This window comes from Desmodus rotundus, chromosome 9, assembly GCF_022682495.2.
Source record: "Desmodus rotundus isolate HL8 chromosome 9, HLdesRot8A.1, whole genome shotgun sequence".
Classification (NCBI taxonomy): Eukaryota; Metazoa; Chordata; class Mammalia; order Chiroptera; family Phyllostomidae; genus Desmodus; species Desmodus rotundus.
The window spans coordinates 20,508,370-20,526,737 of NC_071395.1; the positions used below are offsets into that span (position 1 = coordinate 20,508,370).

Here is an 18,368-nt window from a genome sequence, read left to right on the forward strand (position 1 = left end):
TACTGAATGATATAGGTAATTTGAAATTCCAACAATAATGCTACTTCCTTTTACCTGGAAACATTCCATTCAGATTTGAACAAATGGTGTAACTCATTGGAGAAAGGTTCATAAATCTCTCGTGGAAGTATTCCAACCCCCAAATGCACGCCTCTTGTGGTAAAGGAAATTACTGCCATTGTGAATTTATTACAGTGACAGAAAGCGGGGTCAGTGTCCGTGCAGTTGAGATACTTCAAAATTCAACTTAAAATTCTGATTAGAGCACTTTGTCATGTAAAGAAAGGGCCTGTGTTCTGATCGTGTTGGTTTGCTTTTGGAAATGTCTTCTCTTTGGTTCAGAGTCTGGGGAATTGGTCGATCAAGGTTCCAAATCCAGGCTCTGCCACATTCTTGCTCCGTGACCCTGGGCAAGTTATTGAATCTCTGTAAGCCTCATCTTTCTCACTCATAATAGCATTTAAAGAGTCAGTAAGGTTTATGCAGTGCTCAGCGTTTTATACAGCTGATTGCATTTCAGCACCTGGCATTTAAGTACCATTTAATAAATGGTGCTGTTATTATTATAGTTTTCATGCTAAAAATCAGTTTTCTACTTGATATTCATATTATATGTATCAAGCAGGATATTTCCCTTCCTGAGATTTATAGTTCTGATGAAAATGAATCAAATACCATCACTATTTCTTCCTTCAGATAGCATGGGAAATGCTAGCAACAACTGAAGGATAAGACAAATTTAAAAATTAAAAAGATAAATAAGAGAAGCATTGCCTTGCAGATTATGTAATTATAGCTCTAAGAACATCAAATCGTTTTTCGTGAGAAGGAGCTAATAACCCCGCCCCGCCCCCCCCCCCCCCATGGAAAGAGAAAATGATAAGGAACAAAATCATGAATATTAAATTGAGGCTGCAGGATTTATTCAGAGAGAGGTAGAAATCTTAGCGAGAATAAAGGAGGATATGAATAAATGAAGATCTCCTGAGCGGAGAGACTAAATATTGTACAATGAAGATGGTTTCTGTATAAACTTAAATTGAATATTAAAGAGAATGGGCTGTGCAGCAGATGGGTGGTTTGGCAGGATCCCCGTAGCGTTCGAGTAGAGGCTTTGGGACCAAGTGATGTTTTCCACTCCGCACATCTTGGTGTAGAAGTCTTCTTGCCCAACTGCCATCCCGGCGAGGAGGCAACTCCCCTTTCCAGCACCCATGTAGTTGTCCTGCAGCCTCCGCCTGTGCTTCTCAGCTGTGGCTTGGGAGTGTTCATTGGTGTGAACTCTCAGGATAAACAAGTTCAATGGATTGATTAGTGTGGTCACACCAGGAAATTAAAAGAAAAACAGGCATATTTATACTCCAAAATGCACGTAATGAAGACAGAAGCTTGCTTTACAGGAGTTGTTGAATTGCACTTACTACATTTGCAGGGTATGCATGCTGAGGAATCCAGGTTTGGCAGCCTCCACTTCTGTTTGCAGCCTTTGGAAATGAAAAGGGTCGGTGTCGTTTTCACGCCAGCTGACTATGGAAAAGTTACCTCACTCATACTAATCCGGTAGGTGTGGCCCGGTCCTAGAGTCTGTTTCTTTCTTGCTGACTCATCTGTCTAAATATTTCTCTCAAGAATCCGTGATCTCTTTAGCCAAGAATTGACACATCTTAGTCCTTCAGTGATGAGGCTGTGTTGCTTGGTAACAAGAGGCAGTGGCAACAAGAGGCTCCATAGTTAATCTCTGCCTCAGCTTCCTCCCTTGTACAACAGAGAGTGTGTGCCCAACTATCCAAGAGCTGCAGTACATTTCACTCAGTATCTCATCCTCTGTTGTCACAGAGGGCAGAACACACACAAATACACCTATTTGCACACATACATACATTTGTTTCCCTGTATTGGCTCAGAAAAATAATTAAAACACTGCTCTATATGTTTCATGCCACCATGTTTGGATATGCACCACTCTCGTATCTGCCTGTCTTGCTTCTGGGATTCTCTGTAGTCCCAAAGGACAATGGAAGGAGCGCCTAGTTGAGCCCATTGGCTCTTTTTGCGTCTTTTCCTTCCTTTCAAATGAGCGTTACATTGCTAACTGGTTTAAGCAGCTAAATGTTTTTTTATTCTCAAATTGTTTTAATCTTTAAGTAGTCCTTGTTGAAAGTCTTCTTTCAAAATTTACAGTAAACACAGGTCTTTGTTGAAGATCTTTGCACTGGTGAGAAGTCTAACATGTTTTAATAAGTGACATTATAGTTATTTTTTAAGCTTTTCTAGTATTAGATTAGCTGGCAATGACTTCGCTATTCTGGACTTCCTTTAGTATATTGTATGAGTTTATTCTTCTGTGAGTGAATGCTGCAAAAAGGGAAATGGACTGCAAGTTCTATGAAGCATGTTAACTAAGATGCCTAATGTTCTGATGACGATGTATTTCATTTTAAACCCATTCTGTGTTGAAGAACTAAGGTTGTAGGAAATGTCAGTATGAATTTTACTTTATCCCAGGTTAAACTATCCCAGACTCAGAAAGAAAGCCTAAAGTTTTTATAGTAGTTAATTTATTTTGGGGGGTTTCTGTTTTGATACATATTTTTCTCTAAACAATATCAATCACGTAACATCATTTAAAGGCTTTTAAGTGGCAAATAAAGGGTTTTAATCAATAAGTGAAGATGTGAACATATCTGTGTATTTCGCATAATTATAAATGCATTCTTTCTCTGCTCTGTAGTGTTGACATTAATGATGACTGGCTTTCAGTCAAGTCTGCATCGTTCAAACATCATTTCCATTTAACTTTTCAACCTAGGAATCCAGACTGTAGTTAATGAAAAGACAAAAGCTAGCCAGAATTACTGTTTGACTAATAAGAGCTTCAGTAGGTAGAAGTTATTTGTGGGATGATATTTTAAATCTTTGGTTCAGTAAACAGTAGGATTTTGCTTCTAGAATTATTCCTAAGGCAGAATTTCTTATAGTCCAATTACTGAGAAAACTCCTTAATTCACCATGTGGTAACCAATTTTTATCAATTTGCCTGCATTTGCTAGTGTTTTTCTGTCCCACCACCCCCTAAATATTTCTTTAGTTTTCTCCTCTTGGAGGTCGGATCACCACCCTGGTGGCTGGTTATTAAATACATGGGTTTACATTCTGGGGCCGGGAATGAAGAGCAATCATAATTGTTCACTCCTTCTTGCACAGTCAGCTCTAACTCTTCTGGGCTTGGCTGCTTCCATTGCCTGTGAGATGGCCGGAGGTGCCACATTATTTAAATTGACTTTCTTTTTCAAAACATTAAAAATGTTTTTGGTAACTAGGAGGTTGTGAGTTCAAGTGCATGGTGTCTTGTGACTCTATTGTAATGCCTTGTTATTTGTATCTGCTTTCACTAAAGGAATAACTTGACTGTTATGGACATGATTGGCGTGGAGGGGTTTGGAGCTCGCGAGTTACTGAAAGTGGGCGGAAGACTTCCTGGTGCGGGAGGGTCGCTCCGATTCAAGGTGCCCGAATCCACGCTGATGGACTGCCGTCGACGTGAGTTCCTATGCGCGGCACTCTGCCGGGGTCCGCTTGGCGCTCAGGCCAGGAGCAAAAGGGTCCTATAAGAAGATTCTTTTAAAATTTTTATAGTAGATTCATAGTATCGTTGCAAATGATTAAATCAGGCAAATATCTGAGCCTAAATGGGCTGCAATCGCTCAATTAGAACAATAGCCAATGTAAATATATTTAATAGATATAGAGGGGAAAAAAGTAATTGCTGAATTACTGGCATAGTGTCAGATATGTAAGATAAAATGTATGAATCTGTTAATTTGGCTATCAGTTACCTAATCTAGAAAATCACAAATGACGGAGAGGAGACTAAAGGTATGCTCTCCAACAGAACTTTTTGCAGTAATGGAAATGTTCTTTAATTTAAATTTAAGTAGCTATATGGGTTTACTGGCTGCTGTACCAATGAGATTTACACATTTACTTAAGTGTTCCATTAGAAAATTCTAAATTATGCATGCATTTCAATTCAGTGCTTTTAAACTGCTTATATTAATTTCAAGCACTTTCTTAGGAGCCAAAAAATCAAATAAGAGATGTAAAGTATTTCTGGTAAATTCTTGTTTTCCTATTATTATTTTTAATTTCAGGAACACACTGAAAGCATTTTAGTGCAACAATATGTTTTCTATGGAGCAAGCTGGTTGGTGAAATTATTGGATAATTTGTAGCAACTGTTTTAATGCCTGATTGGGGTTTTTTTTTTCCAGATTTTATTTATTTATTTTTAGAGACACAGGGAAGGGAGGGAGAAAGAGAAGGAGAGAAACATGTGCTGAGAGAAACGTCAATCAGTTGCCTCTCACACACTCCCAAATGGGGACTTGGCCCAAAACCCAGGCATGTGCCCTGACTGGGAATCAAACCTGCAACCTTCCAGTTCACTAGCTGGCATTCAATCCTCTAAGCAACACCAGCCAGAGCTTTTGTTTTTTTTTTAATTTAGGAGACTATGCTGAATGAATACTGACTTTGAAAGAATTTATTAGCTATTTTGCATTAAAAGTCTTTTACCATTTTTCTGTTCATTCATTCATTCACTCACTCATTTATTGATTCCTTTAGAGTTGACCTCGAATTAAAGAGTAATATAAAAACTATAGAACCAGATAAAATATTAATCCTAATATAACAAAGAAAGTACTAGGTTATGGGTTATAAATTTATAGGGATATTTTTAAAAACGAGATAACTCTTCCTTTTTAAACATAAAATGTGCTCTCATTTTTTTGCAAGGATTCAATCACTTACTTCCTCTTCATGTAGTAGGGTCTTTGAACATGTTTCCAGCAGCTGTGGTGGCCTTACACAGCAGCACACCCACACGCCCTTCTCTGGTCCCTGTCCGGTGTGAGCGAGGATTTCTGGGGCTCAGGGTGCAGGGGCCTAGTGGCAAATCCAAATGATTTGGTTTCTGAGAAGACTATACTTTTAACCTTAACCTTTCATAAGTAAGAAAACAAAGCAGAGATTTTCATTACTTTTGGTACCTAGGTAGATGCTTTAACTTAAAACCTTAACTAATTATTTTTAGTGTATTCTAGTAGTGTAACAAAATCTATCACTGTTTCAAAAATGAGGTAGATATCATGCTTTGAGCTCACATTGAATTTTCTTTTACATTTTAATAATGTGCACGTGGTTTGTTGATTCAATAAATTATTTTAAATCAGTTTTACAGACCATATATACTGAATTTCCCTTTTCATTCTCACTAGAACTGAAAGACAGCAAGCAAATTTTATCTATTACCAAGAACTTTAAAGTTGAGAATATCGGACCACTTCCTGTCACGGTCACGTCTCTGAAAATTAATGGGTACAGCTGCCAAGGTTACGGATTTGAAGTACTAGACTGCCATCCGTTTTCCCTGAACCCAAACACATCGCGAGACATCAGCATTGTGTAAGCACGGACCTTTAACCTCAGTGAAGTTCTGTGATGTTTTTAATGTCCAGTCGGGGGGAAAGCCTTTTTTTCATTGGTAAAATCTCCTAAGTTGTTTTTGTGTAAGCATTTATCTTGTACAGGTAAGAAATTTTGGCATTATGATTACTATGTCTTGTGCCTAAAATTGAAGTTCACGATGATGAATCTTTTGTTGCCAGGTTTACTCCAGACTTTACCTCTTCCTGGGTCATTCGTGAGCTGACGCTCGTCACTGCAGCCGACCTAGAATTTCGCTTCACTCTCAATGTGACCCTCCCTCATCACCTGTTGCCTTTGTGTGCAGATGTAGTTCCAGGGCCCAGCTGGGAGGAGTCGTTTTGGAGGCTTACGGTCTTCTTTGTCAGGTAAACTGCCACCGTCTTCCTGTCCTCCTCTCTCTGAGTGGGGGACCGTCCAGTCGTTGCGTCGTGGGTAATCGAAGCGTATGGGCTCAGGGGAATTGATATTACTTTGAGAACCCTGACAGATGAAGTAGAGGAAGCAGTAACTGGTAAGCTTTGAGACAATACGAAACAAATGGTAAGAGTTTCATAGGATCTAGAAGACAATTGTGCGCCATGTGTGTTCATTGGCAGTCATGGTGGAAGATGTAAATGTTGCTCTTGTTGGCTCAGTGGCGATAGAAATTTGAGATTGGAAGGCTAGAATGACCCTTTTAGAGTGCTTCTATCCTGGAACCATCTTTAAAATTGAATGGAAATGTCAGACTTATAAATATGCACATGTTTTAAAAACAGACTTTTTAAAAAACCTTTAAGAAATGCCAGAAATGATGTCATATGCCGTATGGAATTTTAATGCCCTATCTGTAGACATTACCTACAACCAATCACTGATCTTCTGTAATAAATGTGGTGTTTGAATGCCCGTCAGAACCACGCAATGGTGAACCTCCCTGCTTTTTTGCTCAGTTTGTCCCTGCTGGGTGTGATTTTGATAGCCTTCCAACAAGCACAGTACATCCTCATGGAGTTTATGAAAACACGTCAGAGGCAAAACGCCAGCTCCTCTTCGCCGCAACACAGCGGTCCGATGGACGCCGTCGGCTCTCATCCGCACAAGTAAGAACTCTCGCGCTATGCGGGGTGCTTCTCGCCTTTCACAGCACTCCTTTCTGGTTTTATTTTTAAGTAAGATAAAATTTGAGTCCAACTTCGTTTCGTTATATTTTCTTTGCCATGGTGTGACAGCGGTAACATTTCTTTTATTATAAGATGGACTTCATGTAAGGGCTTAGTTTACTGAAGTCACGCAGCTTTAGAAGAAGCAAGCCAGAACTCCAGACTCACAGTCCCCAGTGCTGCCTCTTTCTCGGGGATTTCCAAACAGAGAGGTAGAGTTTTATGCAGAGTGGCTTTATGTTTACTGTTTTTTTCTCTTTGATTCAGAAGCAATTGCAAGAACTTTCTCGACACGTATGGCCCCTCTGATAAAGGCAGAGGGAAAAGCTGCCTTCCGGTAAGCAGTCCACCCAGCAGGATCCAGAATGCTGCGAAGCGGAGCCCAGCTACCTACGGCCATTCGCAGAAGAAGCATAAGTGCTCCGTCTATTACAGCAGACACAAACCCAGCACATCGATCGTCAGCAGTGCCGCCGTGGCCACGGAGGACAAACAGACCTCGGCCAGCTCCCTGTCTGCTCCGAAAGAGGTCGTGTGCACCGATATAATGGCTGAGAACTGGACAAACCTCAAATACCCGAGTGGCATAAATGTCAACCTGCAAAAGAATTTAACCTTTCCCAAAAACTTACTGAATAAAGAAGAAAACGCACTGAAAAACACAATTGTAGTCCATACCACTTCTTCAGAATGTCATATGAAGGAGGGAATACAGACATGTATGTTTCCTAAGGAAACGGGTATTAAAATTTCAGAAAACATAGCTGAGCTCAAGGAGCAAGAGCTTGGTCCTCTGAAGACCTCTAAGAAACTACCTGAAAATCATTTGCCAAGAAACTCACCTCAGTACCAGTCAGACTTGCCAGCAATTTCCAGGAAAAATCATGGTAATCTTTACGTCTTCCTTGATGATCTTTTCCTCCTTGTTTGTCTCCAGTCTGGGTTAAATGGGATTTGTTCTCACCTGGGACTTGAGTTTTCCTTGTGGATGCTGAATGTTTAGTTCATGCACAAAGTTTCAGTGAAGGTACAAATGTTAAAATACAGTTTCTTAGGCGAAAAGCTCAGGACCAGGTGCCGGGTGTGTAGAATGGCATGGCTAAGAAGTTTACTTTTTAGTACATGTGTTTAGAGGGATGTGCCTATCATACTTTATTGTCAGGAGGAGAGGGACACCTTTTCCTAATTAAATTTTATCTTGGCTTTTCAGAGTGTTTGTAAAAGCTGATCAGCCCATAACATGTTTCTGAGCGAACAAAACTCACCAACTTTCTGTGTTTAACAGCTGCTGCCCTCTCACGGTCCTTGGCCCCGTTCCTCCCTCACGGTGGCCCTTGGTTAAAAGGAGACAAATGTTCTCATGTAGCAAATATAGTCAACAACAGTGTGAGCAAAACTAGACTAGGAAGACTACATGTAAAATTGTCACCAAGCTTTAACTGATCCCTTTGGCCTCGGGCATAAAAGCCTGTGCTTATTTCTCCTGTCCATTTTGACCAGTTTAATATACATATTTTTGTATCCATTGAAAGTCAGATTTTTGACTCATTTTAATCTGGAAATATCAGTTACCTTCGATCTTATTTGAAGCATCTCTATGTAAATAACTTTGTATTTTTCACTCCTTGATACTGTGGAAAAGGTACAGAAATATTATGGATTGGCTAATTCCAATGAGCTTTATGCATTTAGTAAAACGCCCCAGCTGAATTTGAAATGTTCTGTACACGGACATCTCGAGTTTAAAAGAAAACCGGAGTCCTCTGAGTGAGACATGGCTGGGGCAGCAGGTACGCCTTGTTCCATCCTGTTTGTACCGTTTCCCTGGCAACAGTGCTCACGCTTGAAGCGCACTCCTGGTTGCAGGGTCCGCACTGCCCCCGTGTCCTCTCCCCCTGGCATGTGAGTTCACCCTGTGGACCATGGACTCCACCAGACCTTTCAACAAAGCTGTAGTGCAGCTTGTCGGACAGTGTTTAGTGGTGGGGCGGGTAGGATGCCCTGGGTTCCCTTTCTGTCCCAGACGCTCGAGGGCCCAGACTGCAAAACTCCTGTGAAAGGCAGAAGTATGGGATGAGTCCGGCTGGGCTTTCCTCTCGTTTCTGTCTGTCATTTAGGCCTGAGTATGTGTGATGTGGGCTGACTTTACGAAATCCTGGTTTGAAGGGATTGTGCTGCTTCTGTGGTCTGTGGTGCCCTTCAGATGTCTGGATGAATGTGCCCGTGAGATGCAGGGGCTGTGGCACTGTGGATAGGCAGGGGGGAGGGACCTCATGCTGCATCACAGTACTTTGAGGTGGTGGAAATGTACAGAAGTGGACCAGCAGTGTAGAGCCAGAGCGGGTCAGAGGGTTTGCTTGCGTGCTTCAAGATCCCCCTGTCCCAAACTTGGTGGTCAATGCCGAGAGTTGAGCCTAGATGACCACATAACGTGATAACACTTCAGCAGGTGTGAGTAAATTTAATATGAGCGTCCGTCAACGTGAGGTTTGCCCATATCTTTCCAGATGGCAGATCTGCCCACCATCTCTCCGACCTGTGCAGATAACTGGTCTGTTCCCATTGCTTTAAACAGAAACACATTTTTCACTACAAGAAGTTTTTTAAAACGTTTTTTGTGCTGGATCGGCAGCATGTTCAGTGGTATCAGGGTGATTGTCCATCAGATCAGATAGGAGTTGAGGAAGGAGCTTTGGCCTCTCACCACATTCGTACCCGCAGATTCAAGGTGCCGCTCCACCGCGCAGAGCTCCGCTCCAGAGTTCACGTGTGAGCGGGAGGTTCCATCCAGGGAAGGCCATTTGCTGACACCACTTTGTTCTGCTTCTGTTCGCATCACTCTTCTAGGGAAATGTCAGACAGGTTAAAAGTGAACAACTCACTGCCATCCATCAATTTATAATTGAAACATTGTCATGAATTGAAAACTTTCAAAGTAAGAAAGGACTGAGGAATCTAGGGGAAGAAATTTGTAGTTTAACAGTAGGATTTGGAGTTTTTTAGTAATATTAAAGGTTTTGGGTTCTTCTGTCAACTTTTAAAGGAGAACATTGTAATAAACTAGCAGATGGTGAAGAGGCACATAATCAGGAGGGAATCCATCTGTGAGGCGCAAAGGACGCCTGAAAATGGGAAAACCATCGAAGAACTTTCCGAGTTTTCACTTCCAACATTGAACATCTGTTCTTTTTTAAGTGTTTTACTTTGTGAAAAGCATGCTGCTGTCTCCATATTTTTTTTAATTCTTTTTTATTTATTGATTTTAGTGGGGGGAGGGGAGAGAGACAGACAGACAGACATCAGTTTGTTGTTCCCCTTATGGATGCATTCTTGGTTGATTCTTGTATGTGCCCCGACGGGATGGAACCCACAACCCAGGCGTATGGGGACACCGCTCTAACCAACCGAGCGCCGCCCCAGCCAGGGCTGCTGTCCCCATATTAAGATCCTTTCTGGAATCTGGAGGAAACATCTTCAATCTTGCCCGCCCAGCTGAGCCTGCCTCATGGTTGGGGATCCTATTGGGAACTGACATTCACTCACTTGCAGCCGGTCAGTGTGTCTGCCGCGTTCCAGCTCTTTCTCCCAAAGTGCACACTTGGGAACAAGTCTAGTGACACACTCTTGCTGCCTTTGGGAGTGGGGAAGGGCAGGGCGCGCTCTCTCCCGAGAGGGCCTGAAGTGCCTTTCTCAGCTCTCTCCAGAGCTCCCTCCGCAGGCACCTGAAGGATTGTGACTTCACCTAATGGGGCTTTTCTGTTTGTTTTCCCTGAGCAACTTCCTGTGTGAAAACTAAGTGTTCCAAGGTGTATGTAAATGGCTCTGGCTGCAAGCTCATTCTTGGTGGTGGAGGTGGGGTTGAGAGACAGTGTTTTCTGAAGAACAGAACATGCGTGCCGTCCCTTTCCTGCCCCTTTTCTCTGGCCTCCTCCTGAGAGGCCCAGAGTAAGTCAGAAATTAAAGTCCCGGATAGAAATGAAGTCTGTTGACAGATTCTCCGGGGCTCTGTTTCCACACACTTGTGTTTTTTGGCCTCAACTTGTCAAGCAGCTGGGAAACGGCTACATTTTTCAAACATTTCTTCCGTGTTCCAGCATCTTTTGACCACCTGATAAGAGTAGGGCTTTCTGTGTGATGTACATGATCTTTGAAATGTGTCTCTTTCCAAAGGCTTATAACCTTTCTTTTTTAATGGTGTGATCAGAAAAGCACAGATTTAGAATTAAGGGTAAGCTGCTGCTGACCTCAGCACTCTGACAGAGGACCAGGTAGCCAATTGTATCACTGCTTTCTGCTTATAACAATGTCAAGGATAATAAACTTTTAAATGTAGTAATACCCTAAGCCTTGAAATTAGCATGGAAGTTTTCACTGAATTAGATGCTTCACAATGTCTGAAATACCAGTCATGCAAAAAGTAGTCTCGTTTACTTACAGATACTAATAGCTTGAAATGAGAATCTAGCAGTTTACTCCAAATATGCTATATGGTTAGATTGGATGCAGTAAAGCTTTAAGCGGTTATTTCCTTGAGTTTACTTGTTCCGTGTTCTATTTGTTGTTGTTGTTTTTTACCTTTGTGGCTCAAACACTGTTACCGTGTGAGGTAAATGTGAGGGAGCTGTGGAATACCTAAGGTAAGCATGCTGGGTACGATGCCGCGGGTTGGCTCCAGTTTTTAAGTGAAATGCGCACTCGTCGTATTTCTAAATTCTGGCCTGTTGTCATGTTAGGATTGCTCAAAGAATTCATGGAGAGCTTGCTTTTAGAGTTCATCTGACTGTCCTGATTCTTGGCCCCACGGAAGGTATTATTAATTTCCTGAGAGTCTCTGCTTTACCACTTTTGGGGGGAGGTTAGTGTTGAATATTACATTTGGATCTTTCCTAAGAAACTTCGATGACTAATATTTTAGTGCTGTTCTTGGCCTGAAGAAAATTTACGGAAATCCATTTCCTTGTGAATGAAGACTCGAGGAAAGTCAGGGCACATTTTCTTTTTGAAGAGTGCCTGTATTCTGTCTCATACTAATGGCTTCCAGAATCCAGGGTGATGTCTTTATGATTTTCTTCTCTGTTCTGGACCTTGTCTCCTTGGCTCCTGGCTGGATACATTGTTTTCCTCTGTGGGTGTCTGACACTTCCCCAGCATTTTTATAGCTATGTAAACATTTCTGCAATGTTTTTGTTAACAAAATAAAAGTATGCTTACCTTATATTTGTTCTTTTAAAAATGTATGTATCTTGTTTTGAGCGAGTTTAACTTGTAGCTTCAGAGTTTTCAGAATTAATAAAAAAAAACCAAAAAGGAATTTTGGAATCAGAGGGATTGACTACTCCTTTCATTCTGTGGGCGAGACAGGGCCCTGCCCCTGGCCCTGCCGCGGACTGCAGCTTCTGCTGGGCCTGGTCAGGCGTTCGCCTCCCCAGAGCCCGCAGCCTGCTTCGCTGTGAAATACTGGCACTGTGGCCATCTGAATCTGTCTTAGGTGACAAAGTTATCAGAGAATCTCCGATAAAGAAAAAAGGAGAAGGTATTGAAATACTTTGTTTCATGGTGTAACACAGAGGCCAGTTAGTGTTGAAGTTGATATGACTTGTTTTTTTGTAATACGCAATAGAAGAAGAAATACACTTAAAGAAGTCGCTTGAAAGAAAAATGGAGAAATTATGTTTTCAGATGAGGTTTCTACCAGCACCAACCCTGGGCCACAGGATTCACCTGCCGCTCTTTCCTCAGCTTCTGGCCGCTGCTCCCGGGGCAGGCGGGCATGTCCTATAGAAGGACCTGCCCTGGACGTGTGCGTGTGTCTTTTGATGCTGGCCCATTATATCTGCTCTGGTTGTATCTTTTTAACAGTCAGTTCGGGTAGGCAGGTAAGGTGGTATTTTCGTTTTATAAATAAGGAAACTGAAGCTCTGGCAGCTTGAGAGACTGACTTGATCATAACATTAATTAGTGTCTGAGTCGTGACCAGAACTCAACTCTTTACCCCTCTGTCTCCTTCCCCCAGCTTTTTAAAAATTGTGGTAAAATAGGCGTAACATAAAATTGACCATCTTAAATGATAAAGCTCAGTGGCATTAAGAGCATTCACTTTGTCATTCAATCATCACCAGGCCCCATTTCACAACGTTTTCATCATCCAAACAGAAACTCTGTCCCCATGGGACAACAATTACCCATGCTGCCCGCTGCCCCGGCCCCTGGTAACCAGCATTCTGTTTTTTATCTCTGTGACTTGGTGGTGCCAGGTCCCACAAACAAGTAGAATCATAGAACACTTGTCCTTTTGTGTCTGGCTTATCTCACTTGGCGTGATGTCTGCAAGGCTCTTCCGAGTGGTGGGGGGCACGTGTCAGAACTTCATTCCCTTTTCCTCCCACCTTGGCCGTATTTGAGCGCCCAGCTCGGTAGTGCTAAGTGTATTCGCATCGTTGCGCGAGGCATCATTTCTTTTTACGGCTGGATGGCATTCCATTGCACATGTACTACATTTTGTTTACCCATTTACCTTGACATTTGGGTTGTTTGTGTCTTTTGACGTTTATGAATGTTGCCCCTGTGAATGACGCTGTGCCTCTCCCCTTTTTCCCCTTGACCTCTCTTAAAGGTTGTTTGTGGAACTCTTAATATAAGGGTGTTTTCACCTGTAAACAAAATACATTTCTAGAGCACTGTGAATGTGAAAACCAATCCTTAAGTCTAAATCTCATTAAATAAGACTGACTGTGTGGTGTAGGAAAGAGACTTAACTATGGGGAATATGAATGGGAATGATTAGCTAGAAATTGAATCATTTTTATCTATTCAAGGAAATAACCAGCAAGTGCCTGTCAAGAATGAAGTAGACAATTGTGAAACTTTGAAAAAGCTTGACGCAAAGTCTTCTTCAGAAAAGAAGATTCACAAAGCATCTAAAGAAGACACATGTTCTGAGAAACAGGACATACCTTCTGTCGAGGTCTGTACTTTTTTTTTTTTTTTGCCTATTAGAGGAAAAACCCATCTTGGGGGCTTAGAATGCAAATATCTGTGTAATAACTGTGTCATACTTTTTTAAAAAGATAACTAACATTGATAATCGGTAAGTTGGGTGTATTCAGAAAGTTTTATTTATCTTCTAAACATACAGGAGATATAATTTTTAGGGACACAGTGTATACTCTCCAGAGAAGCTCTTCTTAAGCAAATGGGTTAACTCCTGGGTGAAGAAGGAAGAGTAGAACAAAAGCACATGCCCCTTCTCTCCACCTGTTACCCAACATCCTTTTTTAGGGCATAATCTCTCTTAAAAGCATAAGCCAGAATCCACAGTGAAGGGATGCCGGTTCACAGGGTCTGGCAGCAGTAATGCCTGCCTGAGCATGGATGGTAGGGTAATACTATGGGTGTAATACTTTATAGTTTTCATTTGAACATATCACCTAAAATGTCATATGGTATGCTTGAGTGTGATATTGTTATGTTACAGAATTACATGCTTATGATTTTGTAATAAAAAGGGGCGTTATTTATGCCGGACCCTGTAGTCCAGGGGCCAGAAGAGACAGCAAAGCTTGCACGCTCTCCAGCCAGCTCTTTACCTTCTGCCCAGGGCAGGCCACTGAAAGGTGTCTGGAAGGCAGAGCCCAGCCCTGTATCTCAGGGGAAACAAAAAGGTCCAGATAAACGTGGGAAAGGTAGTTAGGAGAATTTACCTATTTTTACATCAGAATAAAGCTGTCTGTGTATTAGCACAAACACAGTGAGGAAAATAGCATTTTACCCGTGCAAAAGTACTGCAGTAAAAATGAGTGAAAGGAGTAGAACAGACCAGACCGACAAAGAGCCCAGTGTAGGAGAAAACACATCCAAAGACCCGAAGGAAACCCGGAGAGTGCTTCACACTGTAGACGGAGTTCAGTAAAGTAAAAGCTTCTAAATGCAAACCAACATACTAGGACGAGGTTAAAGGATGTATTATAAAGCTAAGTAAATAAGTGAAGATATTACATTACATACGCAATGGCCGGAAATTGAATTATTGAGCTGAAGGAAAGGATTCGAGTTAATCAGAGTGAAGGTGAGGGAAAAATGGAAGAGATTGAAACATCCGGAGGAAAGATGATGATAGATACAGAGACAGAGAAAGACAAAACCAGTCTGACGTTAGAACAGTGACTGTCTAAGCAAATGGCCCACCGGATGGGTCGGACAAGCATCTCAGATGCCGTATAAGAAAATTCACCTGCTGTGCGGAAGAGCTGAGTTAATAAATCAGAAGGGCACCCTGTGCACCCCAGGAAAGACTGATACGTAACAACAGACAGAGGTGCATCCTGGGTAAATTGCTGAACTTAGAGCATCTAATGCCAGAAAATAGTGGGGCAAAATCACTGAGAGAATGAGAATGTGAACAAGAATGTTATGTCCAGCCAGGCTGACACTCGAGTTCAAGGGCAACAGGCATACACCCTTCCACACAAATGAACTCATGAGCCTTTCTTGAAAAATGAAGTGAATGGAATTTAGCCAACCGAGATAGAAGGAGAAAGTAAAGACCCAGGATTGAAGAAGCCACGTTGAAAGTCTGTTGTTGAGGTTTCTATACATTTTATATCCAGAACTAAGACTAAACAGCTGGCAATTATAATCACAGAACAGATCGCAAATGTTAAAATGTTAACGAGCAAAAATAGTAATATAATGGGAGGTGGGTTAGGAAGGTAGGTGAAAATAAGTTTTAATTTTATCTTTTTTGGTATAGAGTCAAAACTGTATAAACCTGAAATGTGTAGTTTAAAAGGGTGAAAACTTATGAAACTATCTTTCATAAACTTTTTCTTAACCTTAGAGAGATCCTTAAGGAATTAATTGATCCTGTGGAGGAGAAACAGTTATTTCAAAGTTGGCAGTTCCTTTGGTTCTACTTCACTTTCTTATGTAAAATTCAAATAAAACCAAGGCTTAAATTGTTACTGAAAACTAATGCCTGGTTGTGGTGTTATAAATGATCCCCATGGATCCTCTGTCCTGCCATCCTTACCTGTGTCGATTTGTAGAGAGATAGTAAAAAATAAGTCCGCCAAATATCCAGTGGGAGACCCCGATTATTTCTGAGTGGTTGGATTTGGGGTGATTTCTTTTTCCTTCTTTATACTCCTCTATTTTTGCTTAAATTTTATAACAAACATGAATTTTTGTATTACTTTCATTTTAATCAAAGGGAGGCTGTTACTCTTCTAGGAGGTGCGATGCAGTCAAGACCTGTGTTAGCGCAGGGGTGGGGGAAGAGTGGGTAGAAGCAAAACCAACAGGACTTCTTAGCACCGAGTGCATCTAGGATCAGGGCCATATTTTCTGACATAGCCGTTTGCAAAAATAACTCTAAGGTTGGTAAGTCTGGGTGACTAGAACGTGAGGAATTCTGATGTAATGAGTTGATATTTATGTCCATCAGGGCAATGCTGCCTAGTGGCTGAGAGCATGGGCTTTGCAGCCAGACCTCCTGGGTTTGAATCCAGCTGACTTCTTTGCTCGGTAACACCGGACAAGTTGAACACCCCATTTTCCATATCTGAAAAATAATATATAAATATTAATATTAAATAGTACACCTTTTTCATAGGGTTGTGAAGATTAAATAGGTTAATGTGTCAAGTGCTTAGCATAGCAGCAGTTACTAAGCACTGATGAGGAGTAAGCACCAAGGAAATGCCAGGTTACTGACGTAGGGGTGTCTGGACTTGGATGTGAGAGAGTGTAGTTAGTAGCCCGAGGGAGACATGGAACCAAAGCTCTCATGCAAGTTGGGCCTGGAGCTTATGATTTGGGAATTGTCCCATGGAAGTTAGAATCGAAGGATGACCCTGAGTTCTGTGAGGTGTATTCAAAGACCCAGGGCCTACCTCTGAACCTTGGCCAGTGTCAAGGGTGCAGGTGTATGTAGCAAGTGGTGCCGGTAAAGCTCGCCCAAGCAGGGAAGACAGGGCATGCCTGCAGGAGCAGAAACAGTCATGGACTTGGGGGTAGGAGGCAGGGATGGGGTTAGGAATGGGATGCCTGGATGCTGCCCTGTAGTGAGGTAGAAACCAATGCTGAGATATGCTGACTTCACAGCCCCAAAGTCTTATGTGCTGGGAGGAGCAGTTGGAACTAGTCATTCCAGGTCCCCGCAGTTTGAGGGCCATAAAGAGGAGATGGTCCGGAGGAACAGTGCCACGGGGTGCTGTTGCTGTCACTCATCTGCCACTTGTGTGGGCACCATCCCCTCCCCCCCAACTCAGCTCTCAGCTCTAGGGCCAGGCTAGCTCTCCGCACTGTGCCCTTGGTTATGGCAGTTTTCTTAATTTATTCAGGGTAGTTATCTTTCCGCTTTTCTCTCTCGCCCTGGAGCTCAGACAGTTCCTGCACTGGGTCCCAGGCATTGCCTGCGTTCCTCCTTCCTTTTCTGGCCCACGAGCCTGTGTCGGGCAGACATCTGCGCAGAATGAGTGGTGGCAGCCAGCTCGACAGTCAGGATGCAGCGAGTCAGGGACCTGGGGGACGCAGGCTGTGCTCTGTGGGTCAAGGCTGTCCACGTAGTCAGCCAAGGTGGATCTTCTGGTGCAGCGTCGGGGCTGCCGCCTGTCACTTCTTTGCTGGCTCTGTGACTCACTCCCAGTTTTGTAGAACTGGCCTTTAGAACCCTGTGTGAGTGTACTTTCCATTTCATTGTTGGTTTGGAGAAAACCGTTCTCAATAAACACATTCCCAAGTGCATTGCTCAATGTTTGTTTTTCTAGAACATTCTTAGGGCCTAATTTTGCAGCTTAGAAAGTTATATAAATCTGTATAGTACATAGGGAACATTTCTCTAGATTTATTGGCAAAGAAGGTTGAACCCCAGATTTGGGAACCACAGACTAAATTTTGACCCTAGGTTTGGCTGTTTATTTTCTTTTAAGTAGATTTTTTTTCCTTAGTAAAGGAATTCATGATTATTATAGGAACATAAAGACGGGAGGAAAAGATCTATCCAAAATGAACCACTTTTCACATTTTTCTGTATTCTGCTTTTCTCTGCAAATTTATAAAAACTCCAAATCATTATTGTGTTTATGTAGCTTGGTCATAATGTTGTAATTCTAAAAATTCTCATGTTAGAAATGAACGGGGAGCTTTGTTTTCAGTGGTTACGTAACATTCCATCATTTAACTATGCCATAATCTAAACCATTCCCCTGCCGTTGGACATCGAAGTTGTTTACAGCTTTTCATTTTCATAAATAACACCACAACGAACTATTTTGTTCTAAAGTCTTCCCTATAGACCTGGTGCCTCCTTGTTGTAGCCTTCTAGAATTAGGATGACAGAGTATCAGCTGAGGCTGCTCGCGTGCAGACAGGTTGCCGTCCAGGAAGGTGGTGGCAGTTTCCATCCCCACGCCTGACGCGTGCAGACGCTGAATGCTGGTTTTGCTCTGCTCTCGGCAGCACCGGTTTTTTTGCTTGTTTGTTTGTTTGTTTGTTTTTGTTTTTGTTTTTGGCAAAATCTTGGTTGGTCTGGTTGGTGAATGATTGTGTTGTGTTTTCCATTTGAATGCGCTTTTCTTAATGGGGACAAGTGAGCATCTTTCTTCATTTCATTTTTTGTAGAATTCTGAAAACACAAGTAAAAAAACATCCAGTCCTACAGTGAAGTTTTTTAAATAAAATTTTTATGCACTAAGAAGTAAGTGTCTAACCTGCTCAAAGACAGGCGCTGTTAGCCCA

At 42.0% G+C, this 18,368-nt stretch overlaps 1 protein-coding gene across 2 annotated transcripts in view; it reads left to right on the forward strand.

Annotated features, from left to right (window-relative positions):
* Window positions 1-18,368, forward strand: part of TMEM131L (transmembrane 131 like) — a 138,654-nt gene that overhangs the window by 102,836 nt on the left and 17,450 nt on the right. For both annotated transcript variants that reach the window (XM_053910879.1, XM_053910880.1), the window contains exons 20-26: window positions 1,433-1,560; window positions 3,398-3,540; window positions 5,280-5,466; window positions 5,670-5,855; window positions 6,423-6,572; window positions 6,900-7,519; window positions 13,448-13,596. In XM_053910879.1, coding sequence (XP_053766854.1) covers window positions 1,433-1,560; window positions 3,398-3,540; window positions 5,280-5,466; window positions 5,670-5,855; window positions 6,423-6,572; window positions 6,900-7,519; window positions 13,448-13,596 — 1,563 coding nt within the window. The remainder of the gene's footprint in view (window positions 1-1,432; window positions 1,561-3,397; window positions 3,541-5,279; window positions 5,467-5,669; window positions 5,856-6,422; window positions 6,573-6,899; window positions 7,520-13,447; window positions 13,597-18,368) is intronic.